Raw genomic sequence first — 25,888 nt, 5'->3', positions numbered from 1 at the left:
TCTGCCCAACAGTTACCTAGCAACAGCTTGCGTTTCTCCCTGCCAGGTTTGAAGACCACTGTTAACCATAATCTCTCTCTCTCATATCCCTGACTGGACCCTACCTCTGTTTCTCTCTTCTCTTTCTGTCCTTCTCTGTCCCCCTCCTTTCTCTGCCTCTACTCCTTTTCCAGGTTCCCTTCCCTTCCCTCGATAAACTTCCTTTTGTTCTAGGCCTGTCGTATGGTGGTGAGTCCTCAGAGGAATGGGCCTGCTGAGGTTCTCCTGCCGCCACATTATACTGCCGTTTTATAAAACATAACACTGAGCAAGTCAGGGGAAGCAAGCCAGTAAGCAGCGCCCTCCATGGCCTCTGCATCAGCTCCTGCCTCGGGGGTTTTAGACCTGCTTGAGTTCCTGTCCTGATGGCCTCCAAGGATGGATGCTGATCTTGAAGTGTAAGCCAACTTGTAGCTCACTGATTGGCTAAACTGCCTGGCAGTGAGTGCAGTGGGCTGTCTCTTCCTCCTTAGGGATGGGATCACAGGGGCTCTCTGACAGGCCTACCCTTCTTAAAGTGGGTGATGGAGATCCGAACTCAGGTCGAACCTGGCATATGGAGCAAGCACTTATATGGACTGAGCTATTTCCCTAGCTACTGTAGGCTGAGTTTTTAAAGGGTCTGTGCACGCACGCAGGCGTTTGTAATTGATTGCGGATTAGCGCATTCTAGACAAACATATTCCCTTATCATCCTTTCCTTGTCCTGGAACTCACTCTGTAGACCAGGCTGGCCTCGAACTCAGAAATTCGCCTGCCTCTGCCTCCCAAGTGCTGGGATTAAAGGCGTGCGCCACCAGGCCCGGTCACCCTTTCCTTCTTTTCCGCATTTTTTTGCTCTTGCCTCTCTTCTGACATCCTCAGTCATCCTTGACCTGTCTGGTCCCACTGCGCCTCACTGAGCACTACCCACCACGAGGGGGCAGAAAATAACCAACAAAACAGGTGCTTCTCTAGTCTTCCTATCTTTCTCTATGGTGCCTGCTGGCCCCGCCCCGGGGGCGGAGCTACCACCACGTGACCTGGCTGCCAGGCGACCGCGCCGGCGCAGTGGCCGCGCCGCTGTCGCCAGGCGTCGTCCCCCTGCGCCGCTCCGCCCGGTGGCCGGCTGAGGCTGCGGCCCCGGGCTCTGCGGCTCCGGCTCCGGCTTCGGCTCCTTCCGCGGCGAAGCCGTGTGCCGCCGCAGCCATGTCCCGAAAGCAAGCGGCGAAGAGCCGGCCGGGCAGCGGCGGCCGCAGAGCCGAGGCGGAGCGTAAGCGGGACGAGCGGGCGGCGCGCCGGGCGCTGGCCAAGGAGCGGCGGAACCGGCCCGATCCTGGCGGCAGCGGCTGCGAAGAAGAGTTTGTGAGCTTCGCCAACCAACTGCAGGCCCTGGGGCTGAAGCTGCGGGAGGTGCCGGGGGACGGGTGAGGCGGGCCGGGAGTGCGGGAAGCGGCGCTGGGGATGCGCAGGGCCGGTCGCTGAGGGGGAAGCAAGGGTCAGGCTTGGTGGAACGCTGCGGCAGGGTCCCCCGAGGGTCCGAGCGGGTCTGAGAGGTGACCTCGAGGTGCAGCTGTCATGAAGCCGAATGGGAAAGGACCTAGGTCCCGCTCGGTGTCATGCTGGCCCTCCTGGGTGTCCTCGCCCACTTTTGCACTGGGGTATCGAGGGCGGAGAGCTAAAGGTAGCTTCCACAGAGCTTGCTTCCCACGTTTTGGGTTCCCCAAGTAAAAGGCATGAGAGTCCCGGGCCAGCTGTTTCTGGGAGCCGGATACAAGAGTAGCAGCTGGAAACAGAACGGAGGAAGGCGAGGGGAAGCAACTTAATGGAACGGGGACATGGGTCCAGGAACGTGGGGAGAGAGAAGGAAAAGAATAAAGAAACGGGGAGAGGAACGGGTTAGCAGGTCCGAGGGAGCCTGCCTGCTAGGTGTGTTGTTGCAAGAGGCACTGTTAGTGTGTTCTCCTCTAGGAATGGTCAGGTTGAGCCATGGAAGAATGGAATACAGCTAAGGAGTCTACAAAGGCAGATGTGGCAATGAGACTGGGGGATTTGCCTGGGCTATAGGGTGACAGGGTTTCAAAAAACAAAACCCAACAAAACCAAACCAATCTTTCCCTCTTGAGAAAGTCTCGCTATGTAGTCTTAGGGCTGGCCGGGAATCCCCTGTGTAGACCAGGTTGCCCTTAAACTCATAGCCATCTGCTGGGATTAAAGATGTGTGCCTCTGTCCCACTACATAAAGTATTTTCTTCATTTGATACACTACGCTGAATTTTATTGATCAAGACTCAATAAACTAACCCCATTTGTATCTCCTGCCTTCAGAGCTTCCGGCAAATTGGATAGGTATTTTGTTTAAGTTGCAATTAGAGTTAATTGTATTCAGCTACTGCTTCGAACAGTTCCTGGGTCATAGGAGGCATTCAGCACTTTGTTTTTCAGGGATTAAAAACTGTTAAGGGAGGCCACCTAGCTCCAGTAGAAGTACAAACTGCGGTAGACATCAAACCATCAAGTGAAGCTGGGCGAGGTGGTGTGGGTCTTTAATCCCAGCGCTGGGAGGCAGAGGCAGCGGATCTCTGAGTTTGAGACCAGCCAGGCTTACAAATGGAGCCAGGGTTGTGACACACAGAAACCTGCTCTTGAAAAACAAAACAAAAAGCATCAAAGTTGAATGCCGTGGCCCCAGGTGTGGGCATTCTGCAAATGGTTAGATTGTATCTGTCATACTGAGCAGGGTTTCTCTGTGTCAAAGAAATAGGCTAGGGAAATGGGAACTATGGAGAGATACAGTAGGTTCCCAGGAGGGAGGCATGTGGCAGTAGGTCACTTATAGCTTGGTTTGGGGGCCCTTTTGTATTCTGAAAAATGCTGTGGAATAAGCACACATATGCACTGTATGAGCCACAGCTCAATATTTACCATATTCATAATTTAAAGACAGGAACCCATTAGCCATCTAGCATTGAGATAGTAGCGATACACACACACACACACACACACACACACACACACACACAGAGGCAGGAGATCTTTATGTAGCTCTGGCTGTTCTGGAACTCACTACTATGTAGACCAGTTCAAACTTACAGAGATCAACTTGCCTCTGTGCTGGGATCAAGAGCACTGCGCCATCATGCCCAGTAAGATGTCAGGCTCTTGAGAACTACGGATGAGAGAGTGAGGGTGAAGAAGATAGAGGCCTTGGTTCTGAGCTTGCGGATACCCTGAAGGGGTCTCCAGGCGTTAATACCTCTGGGCTATACTTGGGGAGCAGATCTGGGGGGGGAACAGGTTGGTATGATCTTCATAAGGGACCACGGTGGTGCTATTTTGAGGAAGTGGCTGACATGCCTTGAAGTGCCAAGAAAGACCTTTCCTTCCTCAGCTAGCAGGGCCAGCGACTTCCGTGTGCAAGGTGCCTCTCACAAGAAGCCATGCTGGAGCAGTTCACAAAGGAACAAGAGGAGTTTGCCTCTGTGGGATGAGTGCCGGGTGGAAGGCCAGAGCATGCGTGTCTGATAGCTCCGAGTGCTGCAGTTTAATGGGAGCCCAGTATAATCAGGGTAGGAGCACTGGGAAGTGAGGGGCAGAGGCTAGCTAGCTACTTCCCAGTCTGTTGTTTGGCAGTGTTTGATGGCTCCATGACAGCCTCCTGATGTGTACAAACCTTGGCTGGGGTGACATCTCGTGGGCTGGCTTTGCTGGTCTAATGTGGCACTGTCATTTTTCCGTCTGTCATTGCAGTGAATGTTGTTCCCCGTGTAGGTGGTGGTTTGGAAGGGTCACAGATCTTTCTTTTCTTTGAGACAGGGTTTCTCTGTGTAGCCCTGGCTGTCCTGGAACGCACTCTGTAGAGCAGGCTGGCCTCGAACTCAGATCGCCTGTCACTGCCTCCTGAGTGGATCACAGGCCTCCCCTCCTCACCAGCCTCCCCTCCTCACAGCACTGTCCGACGAATGGATTATTTTATGAGTTAATATTTGTTGAGTAATATCCGGTTAAGATATAGTGATGTTGCTAATATAAAAAATAGTTACTAGTTTCTACTGTTTGTGTTTTGGCCTAGTTACAGCTTGGATGGCCTAAGATGGGGACTTGCTGTATGTAGTAGGTGGCTCCTTGAAGCGTTCTGTACTCGCTTGTTTTTCTGAACTCTAATGCAGGGCCTTACGGCTGTGTATCCCTAACGTGCAGTGGTTCTCAAGCAGGGATGGTTTTGCCCCCCGGGGGACTGTTGGACTGCCTGGAGACGTTGTTGGTTGTCACAGCTGGTGAGGAGGGAGGTGGTCCTGCCATCTGGTGCCCATAGGACAAGGATGTACCCAAGGATTGACAGTGAGCAGGACATTGCTCCCTACACAGACAGACCCAGGTGTCAGTAGTGTGGCCGCTGAGCAGCCCCACAGCCCCACAGCCCTGCGGTGGGGAGATCATGACTCGGGAACCAGCCGGATCTCTGGGAGGCCCCGAGGGCCATGAGATGCTAGCTTGGTGCCATCTGCAGTGTGTGTTCAGGGCTTCCTAAGGGAACCCAGGGCACTGTAGTGCTTGTTATGTTTCCTCTGTCACTGCCTTATAATCCCATCAGAAAAACACGTTATTTTATTGCAGGGTTTTTTTTTACTTGACTTTGGTGGCCTCAAGTAAAGGCTGGCAGATGACAAGTGTTACTTGCACACAGGGTAAGTCTAGCTAGTAATTCCCTTTAGTGGAACATTGCCTTAATGTTTGGGAGAGCCATGGCTAGAGCCAGCTTGCCCAGGTTTGCATCGTGGACCCAACACTTTTCCCGCTGGCCACCTTGCTAGCCACCTTGCTAGCCCTGTTACTAGCATTTTAATTTTACAGAGCAAACACGATGCTTGACAGTGGCGTTGTTGTTCTCTGGTGACAAGGTGAGCAAGCTTGGGGCTGTGTCGTTCCCGGCATGTTCAGGTGTTTCTTCCTTCGCTCTCGTTAGAGCTTGGGCAGGTGCAGACTTCTGCTTGTTCTTGTCGCTTAAGTACTCAATGGGTGACGTCCCACGTCCTAGCTGGGTAGATTTAGTGAGATTCAGAAAGGTATCGGTAGGTGTGACATCATTTTGGGAGTTTAAGGCCTTAGGCCTGGAGTGGTTTGTGAAGTCTGTGCTCTGAGCTGAGGCGCTGGTTATCAACTCCACCACTGAACCAGCGGAGGCCCTGAGAAACGGAATACCTATTGATTTGACCTGGTAAACATGGCCGAGAGACCTTACTTGCTGCCTCTCAGGTAAGGTTGAGGTCTGCCCTAGAGCGCTCCCCTCAGCATCTGCTCAGAAGAGCCAAGGTGGCTGCTCCCCGGGGCACAAGCACAGCCAGGCGTGTTAGACGAACTCAGTCGGTTTCTGAAAGATCTTACCCAGCATCTCTGTTTTGATAGCAATTGCCTGTTCCGGGCTCTGGGCGACCAGTTGGAGGGCCACTCTCGGAACCATCTCAAGCATCGCCAGGAGACCGTGGACTACATGATAAGGCAGCGGGAGGACTTTGAGCCCTTCGTGGAAGATGACATTCCCTTTGAGAAGCACGGTACGTTCCCCATGGGACGCTGGGACCCTCGGGAGCCAGGCTGGGTAATCCGCCCACCAGCACCCGCCCCCACCACGGCCAGGGTTTGCTTATGCGAGTTATGCTATTCATTTACCCAACACTTTCCCTGCATATTCTGTGATAAGCCCAAGTTGTACAGCTGGGAATCCATAGATTTAGATATATGTCTCCTCCAATCAAAGAGTTGGCTAGGGGTGTGGCCCAGCCGGAGGGTGCTTGATCCTCACACAACACCACCACCTCCCAGACAGAAGAGAAAGGAGGTGATGATAGCGGACCAGACTTTCCACCTCTTGCCAGTGGGGTGGGCGGTAAGCTGTGCATACACAGAGGCTACTTTTTAGGCAGTCCACGCGTGGAGGTGAGAGAGGTATGCAAAGATGCTAGCATTTTATGGAGTTTTTCTTGATTTTTAAAATTTTATAAAAAGGAGATAATAAAACACCTGAAAGGATTTTTTTTTTTTTTGGTAAAGATTAAATTAGCTAACAAAATTAAATTCTTAATAAGTTAGCTGTCTGAGGATGATGGGACTATAGATACGTTTAATTGTTTTCCATACTTTTTTTTTTAAATAATCATGTATTTATACCTAGAAAAAAAGAAAACAGCAAGCCCATGTTAACATTAACATCACAAAAACCTAAACACAGCCCTTCCACCACCCCTTTTTGAGGCAAGTCATTGGTTTTCATTGTAATGATTCTAATTAGTTGTAACTTAATTAGGCAAAAATCTATCAAATATGTATATATATGAACTTCAAATGTTAGTTTTGAGAAATAATTACTAAGGCTCTATTACCCCAGGTACTGACAAGGTTAGGTTATAGATACCATTTATCTTTTGGTTTGGGTGTGTTTGTAGCCTGACCTTTTGACCTTCCCAGATGTTACCCATGCCACTGCACCCAGTTTATGGGGTGCCTGGGATGGGACTCACACCCTCTTGCATGCTGAGCAAGTGCTCTCCCAACTGAGTTGCATCCTCACCCACCACCACATCTCCACCACTCGGTTTACAACTGTGTCTTACCAGGATCAGGCAGTGTAGTCTCTGTTCTGATGACAGTGTAGGGCCACATGGAGAATGGAAGGGGGCTAGTCTCGGAGGAGAGGCTGGTGAGGAGGGGAGGCAGGTGAGGAGGGGAGGCAGGTGAGGAGGGGAGGCAGGTGAGGAGGGGAGGCAGGTGAGGAGGGGAGGCAGGTGAGGAGGGGAGGCAGGTGAGGAGGGGAGGCAGGTGAGGAGGGGAGGCAGGTGAGGAGGGGAGGCTGGTGAGGAGGGGAGGCAGGTGAGGAGGGGAGGCAGGTGAGGAGGCTCTCAAATTGGCAGTTCCAACAGTGATGCGGGCCAGTTTATTTTACTCAGGCAAGAAAACCAGGGGATTTAGCTCTATGCATGGAGGACAGATGGAGGTGTATGTCTGGGGACACTGTGGACACTGTTAGTGACCCCGTGCCCTTCCTGGTCCTCACTGGGAACGGGCACATGGACCTCTGGGTGGGTTGAGTGTACCTGTCACTGAGCTCTGGTGGCCCTCTTCCTGGGATTGTTGTTCAAGCCAGCAGTTTCAGAGCTAGCATTTTACAGGTGGGGGTGGGGGTGGGGTGGGGGAAGAGATTGATTGATTGATTGATTTTGGAGCTTTGTGCTGTTTAAAATGAATCATGTTACTGGGTGTGCAAGTGCACACTTGTCCTAGCACTCAGGAGGCTGAAGCCGGTCTGCCTGGAAAAAATAAATAAAAAAAAATTTAAAAAGATAGCTGACAGTGTTACTTCGTATGAAACTTGATCTGAATTCCACGTGGACATCCTTAGGGATGTCTTCTGGGGTTGGGGTGTATCCGCGCCTCAGAACAGGGAGCTCAAGGCTTCAGCTGCAGTGTGACGTCACTCTAGCTGTGCAGGGGAAAGGTATTTTCTTGTGATGTCACTGCATGGCTGAACACTGATTCATAAAAGCGTGAGCATCAAACAGGTGACAAATGGCTTAGGAGCAGAAATGAAGAGTGTTGAATGCCAGGCCCACTGCCTTTCTCTCCCTACACAGGGCCAGCTTTTCTGTCTGTCTGCCATGGTGTACTCAGTTTCTCAGGGACAACTGTAGCGCCTTTGTTCCGATGCAGCCGTACCTTGGCATTTGGAGGCATCCCTGTAGCATTTGCTGGACCAGTAGGCAGGTGTCTCAGTTAAGTGGTGAGGACCTGGTAACCTTTGCACTTGGCTTTATGTACAGGATTATTCTCACCCTCTGTACTGTGGCTCTGTAGAGTCGGCAGCATCTCTCCCCATCTGTATGGATACCCAGATCAGAACTCTAGCTGTCGTCCTTAATGCCTTGTCTCCCATTTCCTCCCACCTGCGCGTTCTGTGGGTCTTGGCCATTTTCCTCAGCAGTTTCCTCCACTTACCACCTGGGCTCAGTAGTTTTTATTGTCACTTGACATAACATAGGGTCACCTGGGAATGGAGGCTCCTTCTTACCTCAGTTGAGGATTTGCCTAGATCAAACTGGCCTGTGGACATGTCTGTTGGGGATTGTCTTGATTGCTAATTGGTGTAGGAGGGCCCAGCCCACTGTGGGTAGCACCATCCCTAGGCTGGTGTCCTGAGCTGCTGGAGAGAGCTGGCTAAGCATAGGCTTACGATGAGCCAGCAAGCATCTTTCCTGACCCTGCTTCCAGGGTCCTTCAGTAATCAGGTTGATGTAGAGGTAGACAATGCAGTAAGCACCTCCCCCCTCCAGGCTGCTCTGGGCACCGTGCTTGCCGTAGCACACAGCTAGACCACCACTTCTGAAACTCGGGTGTGGTGACCGTTCCACCAGGTTCCCTCAGTGCAGTGGGCCTGGCCTGTGGCCCTGTGATCAGTCAGAGCCGTGATGTAAGTTTGTTTTCCTCCAAAATCTGTGGCTCCTAGTGATCTGAGGGCCGAGCCTGTGCTCCAGCCCTTCCTGACCTGTGATCTGTAATCTTTCTCCTCTCTTACTCTCACCATTGCTTTTCTCCCGTACCTCTGCAGTCCAGGTTCCTGCCTGACGGCCCAGGTCACAGTAGCTCTGGTTCTGTTTGGAATGTCATCCACTGCTCCTTTTAACTCCTACTTGGCCTTAGAGCATCTTGGCTGTTCATCTGACACATGTCATCCTCCTCCCCCTGCACGCGCGCGCGCGCGCGCACACACACACACACACACACACACACACACACACGCATGCGCACGTGTGTGTTCCTGACATGGATCGAGGATATGAGCATAGCACAGCTCTGCAAATTCTGACACCACCTGCAGGTTTCAGATTGCCCCACATTGACAGGAACTTTCCTAACAGAGCAAAGTTAACTAAGGGGAAGACTCAGGCCGGCCTCAGAAGGCTCCAAGCGCAGTGCTGCTTTGTCCTTGGGAAGGTTTTTTTTTTTTTTTTTGCTCTTGGCATCTCTGTGTCACTGCATAGGGCAGTGTTGTCAGCTGGAAGTTGCTTTCTGCAACTTGAGCGTCCAGACTTGGTTGGCTGGTTGTAGCACATGGCTGCCATATAGTCTCTTAGCACCTGTAGCCAAGGGCCTGTCTGTGCAAAAGTGACTCATCTTTCTTCTTTAGAAATTCCAAAGGATTCTTTGTGGGAGCCTGGGGTAAAGTCCAGACCAGCCCTTTCCTGAAGCGCGCATTTATCAGGGTTGTCCATGGTATTCTGATTGTGATCTGGGTAGAGTGACAGAGTAGCCACTCTCCAGGGCTCACTCATCAAGTCAGGCTCTGTGGCCTTGGGCTAGTTTTAGCTCCCTCACCTCAGCTTGTTCCTCTTTCTCGTGGCCAGTCTGATAATCTTTCCAGAGCCTTGCCGCAAAGGTTAGAAGTGATTTCTGAGAAATCTAAAACACTGCTTGACCCGCGCATGCAGCATCCACTACCGCTGTTCCTGTCTGTTGTTTGCACGCCATGTCTTTTATACAGCTGGGCAGTTGGGAGGCACGCAGCACTCACTGAAGGGGTTAATCAGCAGACCCAGCACTGATGACAAGCACCCCTGCGTGTCGATCACCTCTAAGTTCCTAGACTGACCTTGGCAGTGGCCTTGGCAGATGTGTGTTCTTGCTTCTCACTGCTTGCAGCTGCGTACATACCCACCATGTTTGTGTTTGCTCTTTCCATCATAAAGACTTCATTTTTCTTTCCTGTTTCCATGCAGTGGCCAGTTTGTCAAAGCCTGGTACTTTTGCTGGCAATGATGCAATTGTAGCCTTTGCAAGAAACCATCAATTGAATGTGGTGATCCATCAGCTTAATGCCCCTTTGTGGCAGGTAGGTCACCTGTTTAGGAATGTTCCCGTACGCTAGCCCTGGGGATGTCCTTTAGATGACGGGCTTCACCTGTGAGGCTGACCTCCAGAGAATAGCTTGGACCGGGAGCCTGAAGATGGGATCTCCAGGGACTTGGAGCTACCCCTGTGCTGGGTGTACGTGGAGTCTGGAGTGTGAATTGGAAGTAGTTTACGACATTAGAGACATTCATTACTCAACAGTCAGCTACGTGGGTAATTTGGGGACAAACCTAATGTAGAAATACCTCAGATAATTCTATTGAACTATCTTAGTATATGAATACACACCGTAGCTTTGATGTATGTCCGTTCCCCTGTGGTTTGATGTGTGTGCCTTTTAGGAGTAGAGAGGCGCCATAAAATCCTTGATAATAATGACTACACTTGCTGTAATGACTGAGAAGTGCTGCTTTTTATTCAGCTTTATTTCTTTGTTTGCTTTTTTCTACAATAAATACTTTAGAGCAAGTGTTTGCTCCAGGATGAGGCATGCTAAGCTACACACCCCTGCATTGTGAAGTATGTGTCCATTTACCTCCCTCTCCTCCTCTGTGCATAACCTCGCCTGTCAGTCATGAAGCCAGACGGTCGAGAACATGGACAATGAAAGGCCCCCACCGGTGGCGCACCCCTCTCCCTGATTCATTCTCCCAGAATTCAGAGATTCCCGCCACTCTGGCTTAGCTCCTGGACACTTTCACTGTCCAGCCACTCTGTGTCACAATTTTGAACTTTGTCTTATTTAGAAAGTTAAAATGTTTTAAGTGAAGAAAAACTGGGGAATTCAGAAAAGCCCTGCAGGTGAGTAAGGTCACCAGGGTCACACTGACTGGAAACATTTTTAGTGAGTGTCTGCCTCCCCCCCCCCCCCCAAAACTTGGGCATATGACTGGAGAGTGCATATCACAGTGTTTTTACAGTGCATTTTAAACACACGTCCACAGATTCCCTCACCACACCCACCCACACCCCTGCATGCATTACTATATTAAAGTTGTGCTGCCTACATGCACTGCTTACAGATTCTCTTAGTCGTGGCCTGTCCCCTTTTCTGTTAGAAATATCAGTTACACATACCTGAAATCACCCTTTTCCGGTTTCTACTTGTATGTTCTGACCATCAGTAATGCTACCGTCAGCGTATGGACTAGCCCCACTCTGCCCTGTGGGATCACCACCCTCCTATATCTTCCAACCTCTGGGAGCCTCTGTTTGATTTCCTTCCGTATAGATGTACGTTTGTGTCACATAAATGGAAGTCGTCAGCCTTTTGTATCTGGCACAATGTCCTTTTAACAGCCTTACAGAGGACAGAGTGAAGTGGATACTGGTGAGAACATCTACTTCAGGGATGCAGCGAGCGAGCGATCGGGAGGGAAACAGGACCCGAGCCTTGGCCAGAGTTGCCAGGTGTCAAGTGGCAGAGAGGACCCTGTTTTCAGTGGGTGCTCTTAAGAGTGATCTACTGGCCCAGAAAACACACGGCTGCTCCTGCAGTTTCTGTTTGTTAATAGTTTACGCTGTTAGCAGGGTTGTCAGGGCACCAGAGTATATAGTGTGAGGAGACTGCTAAGAGAAGCCATGCACCTCCTAGGGCAGCCACCCTCTGCTTTCCCTAAAGATAACCCTTACTTTTTTTTTTTTTTTTTTTCAAAACAGATTTATTTTATGTATCTGAGTACACTGTCTCTGTCTACCAGAAGAGGGCATGGGATCCCATTACAGATGGTTGTGAGCCACCATGTGGTTGCTGGGAACTGAACTCAGGACCTCAGGAAGAGCAGTCAGTGTTCTTAACCGCTGAGCCATCTCTCCAGCCTCCCCCATCCCCACCCCCCATTTCATTTCTTTTTTGCCCTAATCCTTTTTTCCAAATCTTTTTGTAGTGTTCTGGTTTATGACTTGGAAAACAATGAAACGATACATTTAAAACATTTATTTCCATTGGGTCCCCCTGCTTGGTGATGCGGTCACGGTTCTGAGCTCTTGCATTAATGATGGCTTGGCTCCGACTCGTATGGCATGGATACGGAGACCTCCATTGTCTACCGGCCTGCCCTCTTGTGAGCAGTGTCCATGTATAGTATAGCAAGCAGCAGGCCTGTTAGGAACAGCTGCTGAATGTGGCTCCTAGCAATTTTGCTGACTATTCTAGATGGTTTGTATTTATAATATACGTATGTTGTTAGCACAGGTAGTAACGTTTAGGAACCTTGTTCTATGAAGACAGAGTAGAGCATTTCCCCAGTGTTCCTTTTGTGGAGCAACAGTGCTGCCACTGTGTGGAATGTCCATCCAGACCACTGTCTGTCAGACCTAGACCCTCTACAGACGCTTTCTCGGGTCTGTGTGGGGTTTGGGTGGTCCTGTGGACCTGTCACCTGGGACTTGCAGGGAAAACCAGAAGAGCGTGTGTGTTGGAGTTTTAATAGCAGCACAGTTACTGGGAGGCAGTCGGAATTATTTTCATTTCTGTGACATGGGTGTTTTTGGGGGATTTACCCCGACTAGCACCTAGTTTTGTATGTTTGTACATGATTTTAAGGAGTCCCAGGATGTGGTTGGGATGTGACGCCTGGTGGCCAGTGTGCAGGTCTGTGTGGGGTACTAGTACGGTTTTACTCTGTAGAATTTTGTCTGGGAACTGGTGTGAGTGGCAGATTTTAAGACTGTTGCTGCTTGTAAGTCTCACTGTGACTGACAGAAAAGGAAGATGAGTTTGTTAGAGCTAAGGAGCCCGTCAGGCCCATTTGCATGGCTCCATTTGAAGGTCTTCAAGAGGGTCTAGAAACTTTATACTTGACATTTTGCTCCTTTTTTTCAAGGATAATCTCTAACTGTTTGAGCTTTAGGCTCAGCAAATCTGGGTCTGTTTCTGGGTCTTCCCATTGGAAGGAGCCTGTGCACTCCAGAGGGAGGCACTTAATTTTAGGACTTAACTGCAGGCCTGTCTCTGGAGTTTGATTCACTTCCAAATGGATTTATTTGCATATTGGCAAATGTTACCTAGGCTCCTGTAAGCCTACAAGCCCGGAGGACGAGAGTTCAGAGACTGGTGGGTCCTAGCCAGGGACTATCTGTCTGTGTAGAGCCTGCAGGCCCCGGACTCCCCACGGGCCCACCTTGCACAGGCCCACCTTGTAGCTCCTCTCTGTGTCGCAGATTCGAGGCACGGACAAAGGCAGCACGAGGGAGCTCCACATCGCCTACCGCTACGGTGAACACTATGACAGCGTCCGGAGGATCAATGACAACTCGGAAGCGCCAGCTCATCTCCTAACCGACGTGAGTGAAGCCCAGCTCCTCCTGCTTTCAGGCCTGCAGGAGACAGGGGCAGAGCTGTGTCCTCAGCTAAGTCCCAGCGGCCCGCTGTTGTCACTGCCTCTCAGGGAGCCGGCGATCCAATCGATTGCTAAAGCAGTGCAGGTACCATACATATGGACTCAGGTATCACACGTATGCATGCCCGAGAGTCCAGACGAGGATGGCTCAGATCTACTGGGGTCGCAGTTACTGTTGCTGTGAGCTGCTGTGTGGGCGCTGGGAAACAAGCTCTGGTCTTCTGCAAGAGCAGCCCATGCGCACTCGGCTGCTGGGCCAGCTCTCCAGCCCCTCTCTACGTGGGTTTTGTGAGCATTTTGTCATTGCTCAGTCTGCACCTTCTAAGTAAGACCTACTGCATCCTTCCTTTTCTTGTGAACTGTATCTATTCTTTTTCTGTTCATTTTTGTCTTTTTGTCTAATGCTTTTAGGAACTTCGTACATTAGGGAAATATGCTTCTGTGAGAAATTACAGGTAGTTCCTAGTCTGTTATGTTTGTGTTTCTAGGGCTTGGGGTCATAACTAGAATGGCCTTTCCTGCTCTGAGGTTAGAGAGCGAGCTCACAGTTGTTTTAATACTTTTATAATTACATTTTTTGTTTTCTCTGCTTAGCCCTGGCTTTTCTGGAGCTTGCAGTGTAGCTCAGGCTGGCCTCCAATTCAGAGATTTGCTCGCCTCGGCCTCCCGAGTGCTGGACTAAAGGCATGCACCAGGCCTGACCTAATAGTTGTATTTTTATTTTTCCTTAGTTTTAACTTTTAGTTTTCTGAGGCAAGGTCTCCCTGCTACCCTACACTGACTTGGAGTTTGTGGAGATCCTGCTGCTCCCTGTTTCGGATGTGCGTAGTGGAGATATTACAGATGTGGATCCTTGCACCAGACCTGTTTGTTTATGGGATGTGAGCAGATGTGAGGTGCTGGTGTCAGCTTTCAGCCTTCTGCTTGCCTTGCCGCCGTGTGGCTAGACTGTCTCTGCCCTGTGCGCTTCCTTCCTGGGTTCTGACCCATGCTGGCTGCACACACTCTGTCCCATATGTGTTTGTGTCTCCTTTTAGCTGCGTGGTTCTGCTCCTCTGGCCTCTGTGTGTTGACTGTTTTAATTAACGCAAGTCTGTTGTAAAATATGGTACAGTTTTTCACTTACTATTTTTTTTTTATGATTTCCTGTTTTGCTTTTTAAAAATGGCTTGCTTTTTTTTTTAATTGGAATCTTTTCCTTTAAAGATGTATTTTTGTCTTCAGTTATGTGTATATGTGGATCTGTCTGAGGGCATGCATGTATGTGAGAATGAAGGCACCCGAGGCATCGGGGTGTCAGACCCTCTGGAGCTGACAGGTGGTTGTGAGCACCCGGGGTGCATGCTGGGACCTGCTCAGCCGCCTCTCCAGCTCCTCACCGCATCCTGTGTGTTGGTTTTTATTCTGTGGGACTGGGTGTTGTGCCTAAGTATATGCCTGCACCAGGTACCTGTTTGGTTCTCTCGGAAGCCAAAGACAGCATTGGATTCCCTGGAACACGAGTTACATATGGTTGTGGGTGCTGAGAACTCAACCTAGGTCTTCTGGAACAGTCAGTGCGCCTAACGTTCGGCCTCCTGCCTTTTGTTTTTGCTTTTGAGGCAGAGTCTCATGTATTATGTAGCCCAGGGTAACCTTGAATTGTGTATGTAGCTGAGGCTAGGAACTTCCGAGCCTCCTGCTTCTGCCTCTCCTGTGCTCCGAGTAGAAGCGGATGTTTTCCTGTTCGTGTTTCCTAGCTGGCCGTTGTTCAGATGACACCTTATGACTCAGCCAGGGGTTCTATAGAATTCTCTCTCAAGCATTGACATAAAACCCACCTACCATGGATTGAATCCCTTCATACGCAGCATCCGCTGCAGTTGGACCCCTAAGGTCCTTGTCCATGTCTTCTGGTAGCATTCGCTGCAGTTGGACCCCTAAGGTCCTTGACCGTGTCTTCTCGCGGTTCCTAACCCTCACCATCCCCAGAGGAAGCTCACAGCACCGAAGCCGTCTTTCTTTACCATGAATGGGATCGTGGAGTTGACCTTTGCTGTCTGGCCTTTTCACTTAGCATGCTGTTTTTGAGATTCAGCCGTGCTGTAGCACGTAACAGTTCTTCTAATGGTATTCTGTGTGTGGGTCTGTCACACTTCCCTAGTTACATTTCTATTGCTGTGATAGAACACCACGACCAAGGCAGCTTATAAAAGAAAGTGTCCATTTTGGGGCTTAAGGCTTCCGAGGGCCAGAGTCCCTGATGGCTGAGCAAAGGCTTGGCAGCAGGAACAGCTGGGAGCTCTCATCTGATTGGCTATTTATAGAAGGGACTCACGGGTTTCTTTACCGTTTTTAAAAAAAGAAGTTGAGTTGTCATTTTGTTGTTAGCTTTAAACACCCTTTATAGATTCTGGCTACTAGCTTCTTACCAAACATGCAGCACGTCTGCAGTTTTTGTACTTGTGCTGCAGTTGCTGTGGTCTTTCATGGTGGCTTGTGGTTGTTTTGGAGAGCACAGAATTATCTTGTCTAAGTAATGTTTCTTTTCCCCTATCTATCCCAAAACTTCTTTTTCGTTTTTGTTTTTGTTTTTGTTTTGTTTTTTCGAGACAGGGTTTCTCTGTATAGCCCTGGCTGTCTGGCTGTCCTGGAACTCACTTTGTAGGCCATGCTGGCTTCCAACTCAGAAATCCGCCTGCCTCTGCCTCCCGCTATCCCAAAACTTCTATTGTTTTGTGTGCACCAGTTGATAAGATTGAATGTCCATCGCTTGGTGCTGATGGCGGTAAACCCTCACTGTGCAGTGCTTGCTTCTAACTACAGTGGAGGCGGCATCCCAAGGGCGGCAGTGGCTGATCACTGCTCTGTGGCTGGGAGACCCTTACCTTTTTTCTAGTGGGACACCACTGAAGATAACTTTTCTACTGGTCTGTATCTCACATGTGGCTAATTTCCTGGGCCGTGAGGATGGATGCTCAGAGTGTAGGCTGCTGTGTGTCGAGACTGTCGGGGATATATTCCCCACAGCTGGGCTCCACTTAGACTTTTAGTGCAAAGTACAGCAATGTCCGTGCCCATTTATTGATGGGCGGCAGAAGGAGATGGTGGCTGTGTATCAAAGGGTGGGGAGGGGTGGTTTTAGAGTTCTGACTTGGGTTCTGTCATAGAGGCCTTTGTGCCTTGAGTGAACTGCACTGTAGTACATAAGCCTTTGGATGGGTGAGTGTGGCGTGCCTCATAGGTGCCTCAAGTTAGCAATGCCCTGTCCCCAGAGCATGCTGATAATCAGAGAACATGGCAGCCAGATGAGAGCTGGGTCCATGTGTTTTCAAGGCGAGCATTATAAGTTGAGAAGCTCAACAGGTGTGAAATAGGGAACCGTCCTCTGTACACAGCAAGCAGAAACATATGTGTGCTGCCAGACTTGCCGTCTGCTCTAGCACTGCAGCCCAGAGAGCTCAGGTGCCTTGCTGCTGCTGTGGCTGAGTGGCTCCTCCCAGCCTCTGTCCTCAGGGCTGTGCTGGACTCTCAGGGTGTGGGTGAATCTCGCCCCTGGACTCTCGGCCTGCAGTCTTCCTCCTGTATTGGATGGTTCGGGAGTCGGAGTCTTCCTGGGTTGGAGAGTCGAGTGGGATTTGCTGGAGCAATGGTTCCTATGCTGTTTCTTTCATTTAGTTCCAGATGCTTCATCAAGACGGAGCAAATAAAAAAGAGAAGATGAAGACAAAAGGGGTGGACGTTAAAGATGGCCTGAGAGATGACGTGGAAGATGCTGTCCACAAAGTTGGCAGTGCAACTGGATGCACGGTTAGTACCCATGCTCAGATACTGCCGTGCAGAGCCAGCCTGCCAGAGTCCGAGAGACTGGGGCGCTGCTAGCTCATTCCCTTGTTTGCTGCATGTCAGCCATTAATGCTCAAGGTCCTGAGGAGTGGGCTTTGTCTTTTCTGAGAGGGGCTTGCCCTAGTACAGGTCTAGTTTTATAAAGACGGTTTATTTATTAATGCACTGTCGTGGCTACTGCCTTGTTTGGACTTGATGTTCTTGGTGGATGAGGGCTTGGAACCGCTTCTCTGTGTTCACATGTGTCAGCTGATGGGGCAGAGCGCCGGAGCACCACACCAGCCACAGTCTTAGGCGTTTCTCTGTTTCTTTGATAGGATTTTAATTTAATAGTCCAGAACCTGGAAGCTGAAAATTACAACATTAAGTCTGCAATAACTGCCCTGCTTCAGGTGAACCAGGGGACAGGAAACGGTAAGGCTGTGACCGAGACCTGCGAATGAGCTGCAAGGGTTACCCTGCTGCTCCCTCGAGATGCTGTTCCCAATTCTCCTGACCGCGGTAGTGTCCACTCTGTCCATCCGCCCCCTTCAAGGCTGTGAGCACCTGCCAGTCAGCACAACAAGCGGCACTGCCCAGTGTCTGTGCATCTACATCTTAGCAGCCACCGTAGGGGACAGTGTAGGGGGAGGTCATATTCACTGCCCAGGGTCTGTGCATCTACATCTTAGCAGCCACCGTAGGGGACAGTGTAGGGGGAGGTCATATTCACTGCCCAGGGTCTGTGCATCTACATCTTAGCAGCCACCGTAGGGGACAGTGTAGGGGGAGGTCATATTTTGTTTCTAGATTTGGGATACAAATGAATACTTTATCCCTAAAAATTATCTGTTTAAAGTTTATCTAAGGAAACAAACCCTGCATGTAGAAAGTTGGCTGTGTGCCTTGCAGCCAGCCAGGGCTTTCCGTGAAACCTTCCTGACCATTGATGTAAGAGTCGAATTCCCTCTCAAGGAAGCTGGCTTTGAAAATGACAGGAATCTGGGGACCTGATAACCTTGGAGTCATTTAATTGCAGTTGCTTTATGTAACTGTTGGGCTCTTGGTCTTTACGGAATGCCTTTCTTTGGAAGATGCGGAGGAGAACCATGAGCCTGGTGACAGAGTGAAGCAGCGGGGCCCTTCACGTGAGGAGGCAGGCAGCGGCCGTAGACTCTCTGGAAATCAGGGCAGAAATGAAGGCAGGATGGAGACCAGTGAGGCTCGGGCCAGCCCTGCTGAAGAGAGCAAAGCACACAAGAGCCAGCTCCCAAAGGTGCGGCGAGGAGGGGTGGGGAGGGGAGGGGAGGGGCAGGGCGGGAAGGCAGGGCACGCAGGGAGTCTGTGCTGGGGTGGGAAGTAGGAATTCACCTTAGTGTGCAGTTTTTTAAATGTATGGAAATAGTTCTTGCAGAGCATCTGGGGACAGGCACTGAGACGCAGAAAGACCTTGCTTGTCCCTCAGTCGCAGTAGGAGGATGTATCTGCCCCTCTCTGTGCGGACGCACAGCTGCCTCTTCCGTCTGGTGTTAATGTCGAGAGGCACAGGGTCTTTGGATTGTCTGTAGTAAATGGCTTTTGTGTGTAAAGTCTTTGTGCTTTGCAGTATTTTCTAGCATGAAGCCCCAGGTGAAATGTGTGAAATGCAGGGTATGTCTCTCTAGTGAGTGAGGCTCTTGGTAACCTGCATCCCTGCCCCAGCTCCAGCAAGGGCCCACTAAGCCAGTGGTCTCCTGGTTAAAACTCACCTTAAAGGCAGATGTTCTGAGCTAGACTGACACCTCTGGTTCCATGTGCAGAAAACAATGATGCTTTCTGCGATCTTACTGCAGTTATCTGGAGTCTTAAATGATGGAGAATGTGTCTCCAGGCCCCTGCAAAGTCCGTCAGCTGCTGGACTAGGGACACTGAATTTGTGGGTCAGGGTTAGATTGGTTTATGAAGAGGATTTGTATTTGATGCTTCAGGAAGGGGACATAAATTTCCAAGTGTATTTGAACAGGAACAGAAGAAATTCTGGTCTCTTGGGCTCGAGTCCTGCAGCAGCAGAGACCCATGCTGCTCCTGTCTATTCCAGGTCACAAACAAGCAGCGGCGGGAACAACAGCGGCTGGAGAAGAAGAAACGCCAGGAGGAGAGGCACCGCCTCAAAGCCCTGGAGAACAGAAACGGCAGCAGGGACACGGGCAGAAGCGAGGCAGACATGAATACGCAGGTCACCTTGGTGAAGACCTTCGCTGCTCTGAACATCTGACTCTCGGGCCCTGAGAGGTGAAGGATGTACCTACGCTGCAGACAAGGCTTCCCAGCCACACCTCCTCCGAGGATGAGACAACTCTCAGCGCCCACACAGGAGCCCACAGGAGCCAGTGTCCTTCAAGCTGTTTTGTTGTGTGACGGTGTGGTGACACCATTCACCTCCTAGAACTCAAAACACTGAGCCATAGGCTGGTCACAGAGCGGGGCCATAGGCCAGTCACGGGGCAGGGGCTTTGTGTGCCCTGTGGGTCAGAGTGTGGTGGGTCTAGGCTCTTCCTGGATGCATGGGGTGGGTTCCTTGTACCGATTCTTGAAGTCGCTCAGCACAATCATTAGAGACCTTCAGTGACAATGCCCTCTGTTTCTCTCTCATTTCCAAGCAGGATGAGCGTCTTGGTTTCTCAGCTCAGGAGTGTGTTGGGGTTTGATTGCTTCTGATACGGGTCACCCGGACACATCAGTGGTAGGACAGGACCAGTAGCTCCCAGCAGCCAGGGAGGCCAAGGCCATCTCCTTCCTCCTGTCTCTGGTTCCTTTCAGAGAGTGTGGGTGCCCCTCCCCTCTCACCATGTGGTGCATGTGCCTGGCTATGGGTGAGAGCTGGGTTTGCCGGGAGCTGCACAGTGCAGGGGACTTTAGGACAGTGAGGAGAAGGGGTGGCATTGCTATGGCTCATCTCTGAGCTCAGAAATACAGGCTGGGTCTATATGCAGGCGGGGCTGGGGCTCTTGGGTTCTCCTTGGAACAATCTAAAGACAGCAGTCTACAGGAGTAAGGGTTCCATGCTTGAATTTTAAGTCACTGTATTTTTCTTTTTGCTATGCTAGACTCAGAAAGACGCCTACAGAGAAATGACTGGTTGTTTGCTCTTACAGGTTGTAAACTTTCTTAACATGAAAACGGAATGAAGTCCCATAACATAGATTGGCATGCTGGCTATAAGCCAAGCCTGTAACCCCGGCACTGACGCAGAGGCAGGAAGCCTGGGCTACGTGCTGAGTTCCAGGCTAGCTAGGGAAGGTCCCGTTTCACTCCCCACATATGAGGGGGGGGGGAATGTTACAAACAGGTTTGTTTTAAGGTAAACCTTATTTGGGATTTCAGTACTGGGGAAAGTATAGCAGTGGCTGGCGAGGCTGCCTGTGGCTAAGCTAGATGGCAGGGTTGAGGGCCTGAGAGGACCTGCCCCGCCGGAGGTGCCATTCCACAGACTAGGTTATGTGGACATTAAACTGTCACGTGTCGTGTGAACAACGACGACTAAGTCAGTGCCCTCCGGGAATCTAGTATTTGAACTAGTCCTGTATACTGGGTCAAAAGATAAATGATTTCTTCTCACTAAAGGCAAAACAGAAATTACAAAAGCATCTAGATGTAGACGCCGCTGTCTGGGCAGGTCTCAGGGAGGCCCGTCGACTGATCAGCAGGCTGCTAGCTTCTTCAGGGTAAGGATGGCCTCTGATTGTCCGTTTGTTCAGCTTTGGAACTCTGTGTTTGGAACACCCAAAGTCTCCTGGACTCCCCCAGGACGCTGCGTTGTTCCTGCCTACAGTATAGGACATTGCAACGCTGTGCAGATTTGTAGATGGCATGGTCAGTCCCAACAAGTAAGGGAGGGTGGTGGCCGCTGTGCTCTGAGGGATGGGAGCCAGTGTTTCCTGGGGTCACCCGGGCAGGGTCTGAATGAAAGCTCTCTGCTCCCAGCTTTGTACTGCCTGACGTCAGAACGCCAGGTCCTCGCTGAAAGGTCAGGGCTGTTACCAAAACCTCAGGATTGGAAGTCCACAGTGGCAGGCCTGGGTAGCGTGCTCGCTGGTGGAGTGCTTGTCTAGAGTGTGGGAAGCCTGGGTTCCGTCCCCAGCACTTTAAAATCCAAGCTGTGGGCAGCTCTCAGCAGCCCGAGTGGTGCCTTCTCCGAGCTGCTGTGCTGTGTGCCTGGCAGAGGAAGCTGCCTTGGGTTTCCTGGGTATCAGAGTCATCAAAGAGCGCCTCTCTTTACAAATTTGCATTTAGTTCTGGGTTACTGGCAGTAGCCTCTGCTTTCTGGAACACAGTAGCACTTACTTCAAAACAAGTTTGTCTTGTCACCGTCCAGCTTTCCAGTTTCAGTTGGTTGACTTAGTGTGCTGATTATTGGAAATGGGGTCCCTGCTACCAGCTCAGGCTCAGAATGTGGGTTCCACTACCTCAGTCTCTCAGAGGGAAAGGTAGAGGGTGGTCTGTCGCATCACCACATTAGTGGGTACCTGACAGTTACCTCATTGGCAGCCAAGGTGAGGCCCAGTGCGTTGAGCTTTGGGACAATGATGGTTGGCACTGTTCCTCCAGTCTCAGAGAAGCTGTCCTGGGAAGGGAACCTGTCAGCCTCCTGGCTGTGTCCCGGCTGCTACCCGAGAATGTCATGGTAGCTCACAAGGTGGCCACAAAGAAAAGCCATGGTGCTTCGTAGCAGCTCCCAGGCCTTGATACTGTGTAGGGAGGTTTGCTAGGTTTTCAGAATAATTTAAGGTTAAAGTTAAAGAAAAAATTGATGGCAGCACGTTTGTATTGTAGGGAGATGAGTTAGCACAGGCTAGACTTGTAGATAGCGCAGCCCACCAGGAGTTATCACCGGGGATACAGACCTTCCTTCAGTTCTCAGCAAGAACATCTACCTTGGAGTGACGTGTGGCCAGGGACTGTGGTAACAAGAAGCAGCTTTGGGGGTGTATCAGCTTGCATGTGGTTTCTTCCATAAGCTCTGAGAACACCTCGGACCATATCGGGATTGTGAAAGTGAAGAGGGCTGACCTGGCAGGGCACCTGGGGTGGGGATCAGTGGGGAACCTTCCTGTAGCTCTGGCACAGTTCCCACTTCCCTGGGGAACGGAGCAATATGTCCTTCGGTGGCAGGGCTGGAGGCAGTGGCTCAGGTTACCAGGTGGTGTCAGGTGGACTTGGCCTGTGCACTGCGGCCCAGAGTGAGCTCCCCCCCCCCCCCAGTCTCTCATGTTCTGAGGAATTACTGTCTGCCTGGGTTTTACCAGGATAACATAGAGTGCCCTTATTTTACCTCTGAAACAATCAGCTCGGGCATCCAGCTGGGTAGAGGAAACCCGAATCCCCAGGCAGAGGGTGTGAGCAAAGCCAGGAGGCACCTCCCAGAGCCGTGGCCTTCATGGCCCTCCTGGACCCGTCTCCAGCCCCAGCATCAGCTTCTTACCTCTAGGCCCAGGTCAGGTGCAGGGCTTCAGTTGTCTCTCTCAGGTTGGGGAGTGCTCACACAGTGCTGTCCCGAGCAGACCAGACCCAGAGGCACCGTCCTTGTTGTTGTTGTTGTTGTTTCTCTGTGTAGCCCTGTCTGTCCTGGAACTCGCTCTGTAGACCAGGCTATCCTCAAACTCAGAGATCCGCCTGCCTCTGCCTCTTGTGAGCGCCAGGATCAAAGGTGTGCATGGGTTACCACGCCTGGCCCCAAGAGGCACTTTGACAGGAACGTCCCCCACGTCCTTACACGTCCGCTGTTCCACCACCATCCTTGTGTGTGCTAAGGTTCTAACAGTTGACTGCTGGGCCCAGTTGGTGGTTTCTGCTGAGGGGAGGAAGGGAGGGAGGGAGGGAGAGAGGCAACCAGTGTCCCTTTGTTGTAAGTGGGAGCGCAATGTGTGACTCCCTGCACTTTGAGGCTGGGCTCAGAGAGCTCTGTCCCAGGTCAAGTTCTGACAGTTCATTCAGTCTGTTTCTCTCTAGAGTCTCAGTTCAGTAAGTCAGTTGAAATGGTGACTCTCCTCACAGTTACTGGAGAAGGCTGGTAGCCGTGCGGAGGATGCTGTCCCTGCATACAGTTGCACACTTGCACAATGAGTTTATGGTAAGCGGGGCGTACCTGCAGGCCAGGGCTCCTTTGCTGCGTCCCGAACATAGGAGGAACCTTTGGGTCTGGCTCTGAGCCTGCACATGAGCATCCTGCAGGCCCCTGTTTCAGCACCAGGGCAGTCACTGAAGTTCTTCAGCCCTCTGACAGAGCTCTGTTGAAACCTGAGCCCTGCTGAGGTGGGGCTCTTCTTGTCTTCCTGTTCTTGGGGGCTCATTTTTTCCATAGCGGCCTCCCTACCAGCATCCCTTACTAGCACTAAGCTCAGGGAAGGGAGACGAGCCTGCAGTCAGGCTCAGCACCCCACACCCCGCTCCCTTCCTGGTCACAGGGATGGATGGATGGATGGATGGATGGATGGATGGATGGATGGATGGATGGATGGATGGATGGATGGATGGATGGAGTGAGTGCCCATCCCCCCAGGAAGAGGGCCAGTGTGTCTGCCTTCTCTCTTTTCCTAATTGCACTATGCTTGTTCTGGCTTCAGTCTAGAGGTGTCTGAGGTCTCCATGGGATCATGACCCTTAGACTCAGCAAGTCTGCCTTAGCTCTAGAGCGTAGTGGTGAGGAATCACCATTTCCTGGTGTCTCGAGCCCATTTCCCTCAGGCCATCTCTCTCCACAGCGTGCGTTCATCTGAATCATTTACTCTTTATTTTCTGAAGTACTGTACTTGGCTATCTGCACTGTTTTAAGAACCAAATGTTTTTGTGTTTTTAATCCTCAACACTTGGTGCAATAGAAGCCGCAAAGACGTGCCACTTTATCTCTGGAACTGATTTTGTATACCAATAAATTCTAGTTTAAAAGCAAAGTTCAGGTCAGCTTGTTGACTGTTTTCTTCGCTTGGGTGAGAGGGGCTAAGAAAGCATGCTGGGAAATCCCTTCCCCCAGCTGGGCAGCCATTTTGGATCTAGCAGAGGTAGGATGGATACAGGGGAGTATGGCCGTCTCATGGCCGGGCAGATTGTTGTCAAGACCTACCCAGCACCTCATTACGTGTCTGACGATGTATATGTCAGCTGCCACCCTTGAGAATTACCTTCTTCAGGACACCACCAGCGTGCCTTCCTCTCGTAATGCCCCTTGGCCTTGAGCAGCAGAATTCATAGATTTCCCTGCTCTGACCCAGGTTTGCTTGGGCTGCTTGGAAAATGGATGCTCTTCGACTGCAGTGGTGCACTCTGACTACACTGATGCGCTCCAAGGACCTGTGGTTGCAGAGGATGGAAACTGGTCCAGCCGCTTCAGAGATTCTAGCTTTGCACTTTGAAACTGGCCAGACTCTGTGGCAGAGGGATCTGGGTATTACTTGTATCCAGTTTATTCACTCACCCAAACATCTGTTAACTACCGACTTTTGGGTCTCTGGAAACAGCTGGGACCCTGTTTGCTAAAGGCGTCCAGTGTAGGGATGAACGCAGACTCATAGCAATGAGCCCAGAGGACTCGTGGAGAGGCAGCACTGTGGGCTGTGCACTTGCCTTGCACCCACGCACGAGTCTCTTAAGTTCCATCCCTAGTACCATATAAATGTCACAGAGGTGCACGCATAGCAAGCCCAGGAGAGTCAGAAGTTCAAGGTCGTTCTTGGCTATATTGCAAATTTGAGGTCTGCCTGGGCTACAGTGAGACCCTGTCTCAAAAACAACAACCAAGGAGCCCAAACACAAATAGACCTAAAGAAAGGCGGAGCCGATGGCTCAGGAATTCAGAGAAACCAAGCGAAGCTTAGTGGTCTGTGCGTGAGAGGGGAGGTAGGCATGGAGCTAGGGAAGGACCAGTGTGAGCAAAGCCCCTCAGAGAAAAGCCTTGGCTTTAGGGTGGAGTATGCCTAGAATACTCAAGTTGGGAGGGAGGCTGGAAACACTTCATCACAGCTCCCCAGAGGAGCAATGCTGTTCTTCCCCCAGTGAGGTCTAGACGCAAAGCACACTTAGTCCAGCTGGGCTGGGTGTTGGGTGTGTGGACTTGGCTCTACTGCCTTGTGTTCTAAGGACACGGCACTAGCAGCCCTCCAGAAGAACTTCCGCAGCATCTCTGCTGACAGCTTCACTTGTTTACCTCTGGGGACATCAGCTTGCATTTAAGGCTAATGACTCAGATGGGGCGACTCTCAGATGGGCGTCCACTTAAGCTCTTGCTCCCATGGTGGGAAGCCAAGGGGGCTGGTCGAACGAACCAGTGTACTGTTTACCAACTGTGTATGGCACCCTTTCCACAGATAGTTCCAACGGAAGCAGGCATTTGGAAACTGCCTTTGCTAAGAGGCGCTGACTCCGAACGTGAGCTCACAGGCAGCAGAAAAGCTGGCGTCCTTGCCTTCATTTGTTGTCCGTCTCCTTTCTGCTGGCTCAGACTCTGACTGCCCTGGCCACTCAGGTTCTAAGGCGCATTAGTCTCTCTAAGCCCTTCAAGACGGAAAACACAAAAAGCCATTGTCTTAAACCTGCAGTCAGTCAGTCACCTTGGACTCCAGGAAGAGAAATCCTGCAGGATGAACAGCCCACAGCGGGGAGGGTGATTGTGTCTGCAGAGGCTGCAGCCTGGGGCTGATCATCCTGTAAAAAACTAGATTGGACCCTTGGCGAGGGCTGGAATGAACAGATCTAACAATTCAGGGCCAGACCCGAGGCAGTGATGGGCAGGAGCAGTTCATTAACCAGGATTACCTACACATGCCTCTTGCCCTCAGTTTCCTACTGTCTAA

The 25,888-nt window shown here is 51.0% G+C and overlaps 1 protein-coding gene across 9 annotated transcripts; it reads left to right on the top strand.

The window, feature by feature from the left end:
- The first annotated feature begins 1,028 nt into the window (after positions 1–1,028).
- Positions 1,029–23,992, top strand: Otud3 (OTU domain containing 3). 9 transcript variants are annotated; one of them, XM_017320406.2, is made up of 8 exons: positions 1,040–1,431; positions 5,425–5,573; positions 9,786–9,898; positions 13,081–13,344; positions 16,917–17,048; positions 17,402–17,498; positions 18,158–18,339; positions 19,141–19,674. In XM_017320406.2, the coding sequence occupies exons 2-8, from the start codon at positions 5,510–5,512 to the stop codon at positions 19,315–19,317; spliced, it is 1,029 nt and encodes a 342-aa protein (XP_017175895.1). In that variant the 5' UTR covers positions 1,040–1,431; positions 5,425–5,509; the 3' UTR covers positions 19,318–19,674. The 9 variants fall into 9 exon arrangements, with proteins under 9 accessions (XP_017175897.1, XP_030109689.1, XP_017175895.1 ...); NM_001377090.1 differs by having other exon boundaries at positions 1,087–1,431; positions 13,081–13,203; positions 19,141–23,992; NM_028453.2 differs by having other exon boundaries at positions 1,087–1,445; positions 13,081–13,203; positions 19,141–23,992.
- The last annotated feature ends 1,896 nt before the right edge of the window (positions 23,993–25,888 follow it).

The sequence above is a fragment of the Mus musculus genome, chromosome 4, assembly GCF_000001635.26.
Source record: "Mus musculus strain C57BL/6J chromosome 4, GRCm38.p6 C57BL/6J".
NCBI classification, from domain to species: Eukaryota; Metazoa; Chordata; class Mammalia; order Rodentia; family Muridae; genus Mus; species Mus musculus.
This window is presented reverse-complemented; position numbering and strand designations above follow the sequence as displayed.

Coding starts and splice junctions, on each gene's coding strand:
- Otud3 (NM_001377089.1), top strand. CDS start 1,228: ATGTCCCGAAAGCAAGCGGCGAAGAGCCGGCCGGGCAGCGGCGGCCGC. Junction 13,345..16,916: donor CGATTGCTAAAGCAGTGCAG/GTACCATACATA, acceptor TCTTTCATTTAG/TTCCAGATGCTTCATCAAGA. Junction 18,340..19,140: donor ACAAGAGCCAGCTCCCAAAG/GTGCGGCGAGGA, acceptor TGTCTATTCCAG/GTCACAAACAAGCAGCGGCG.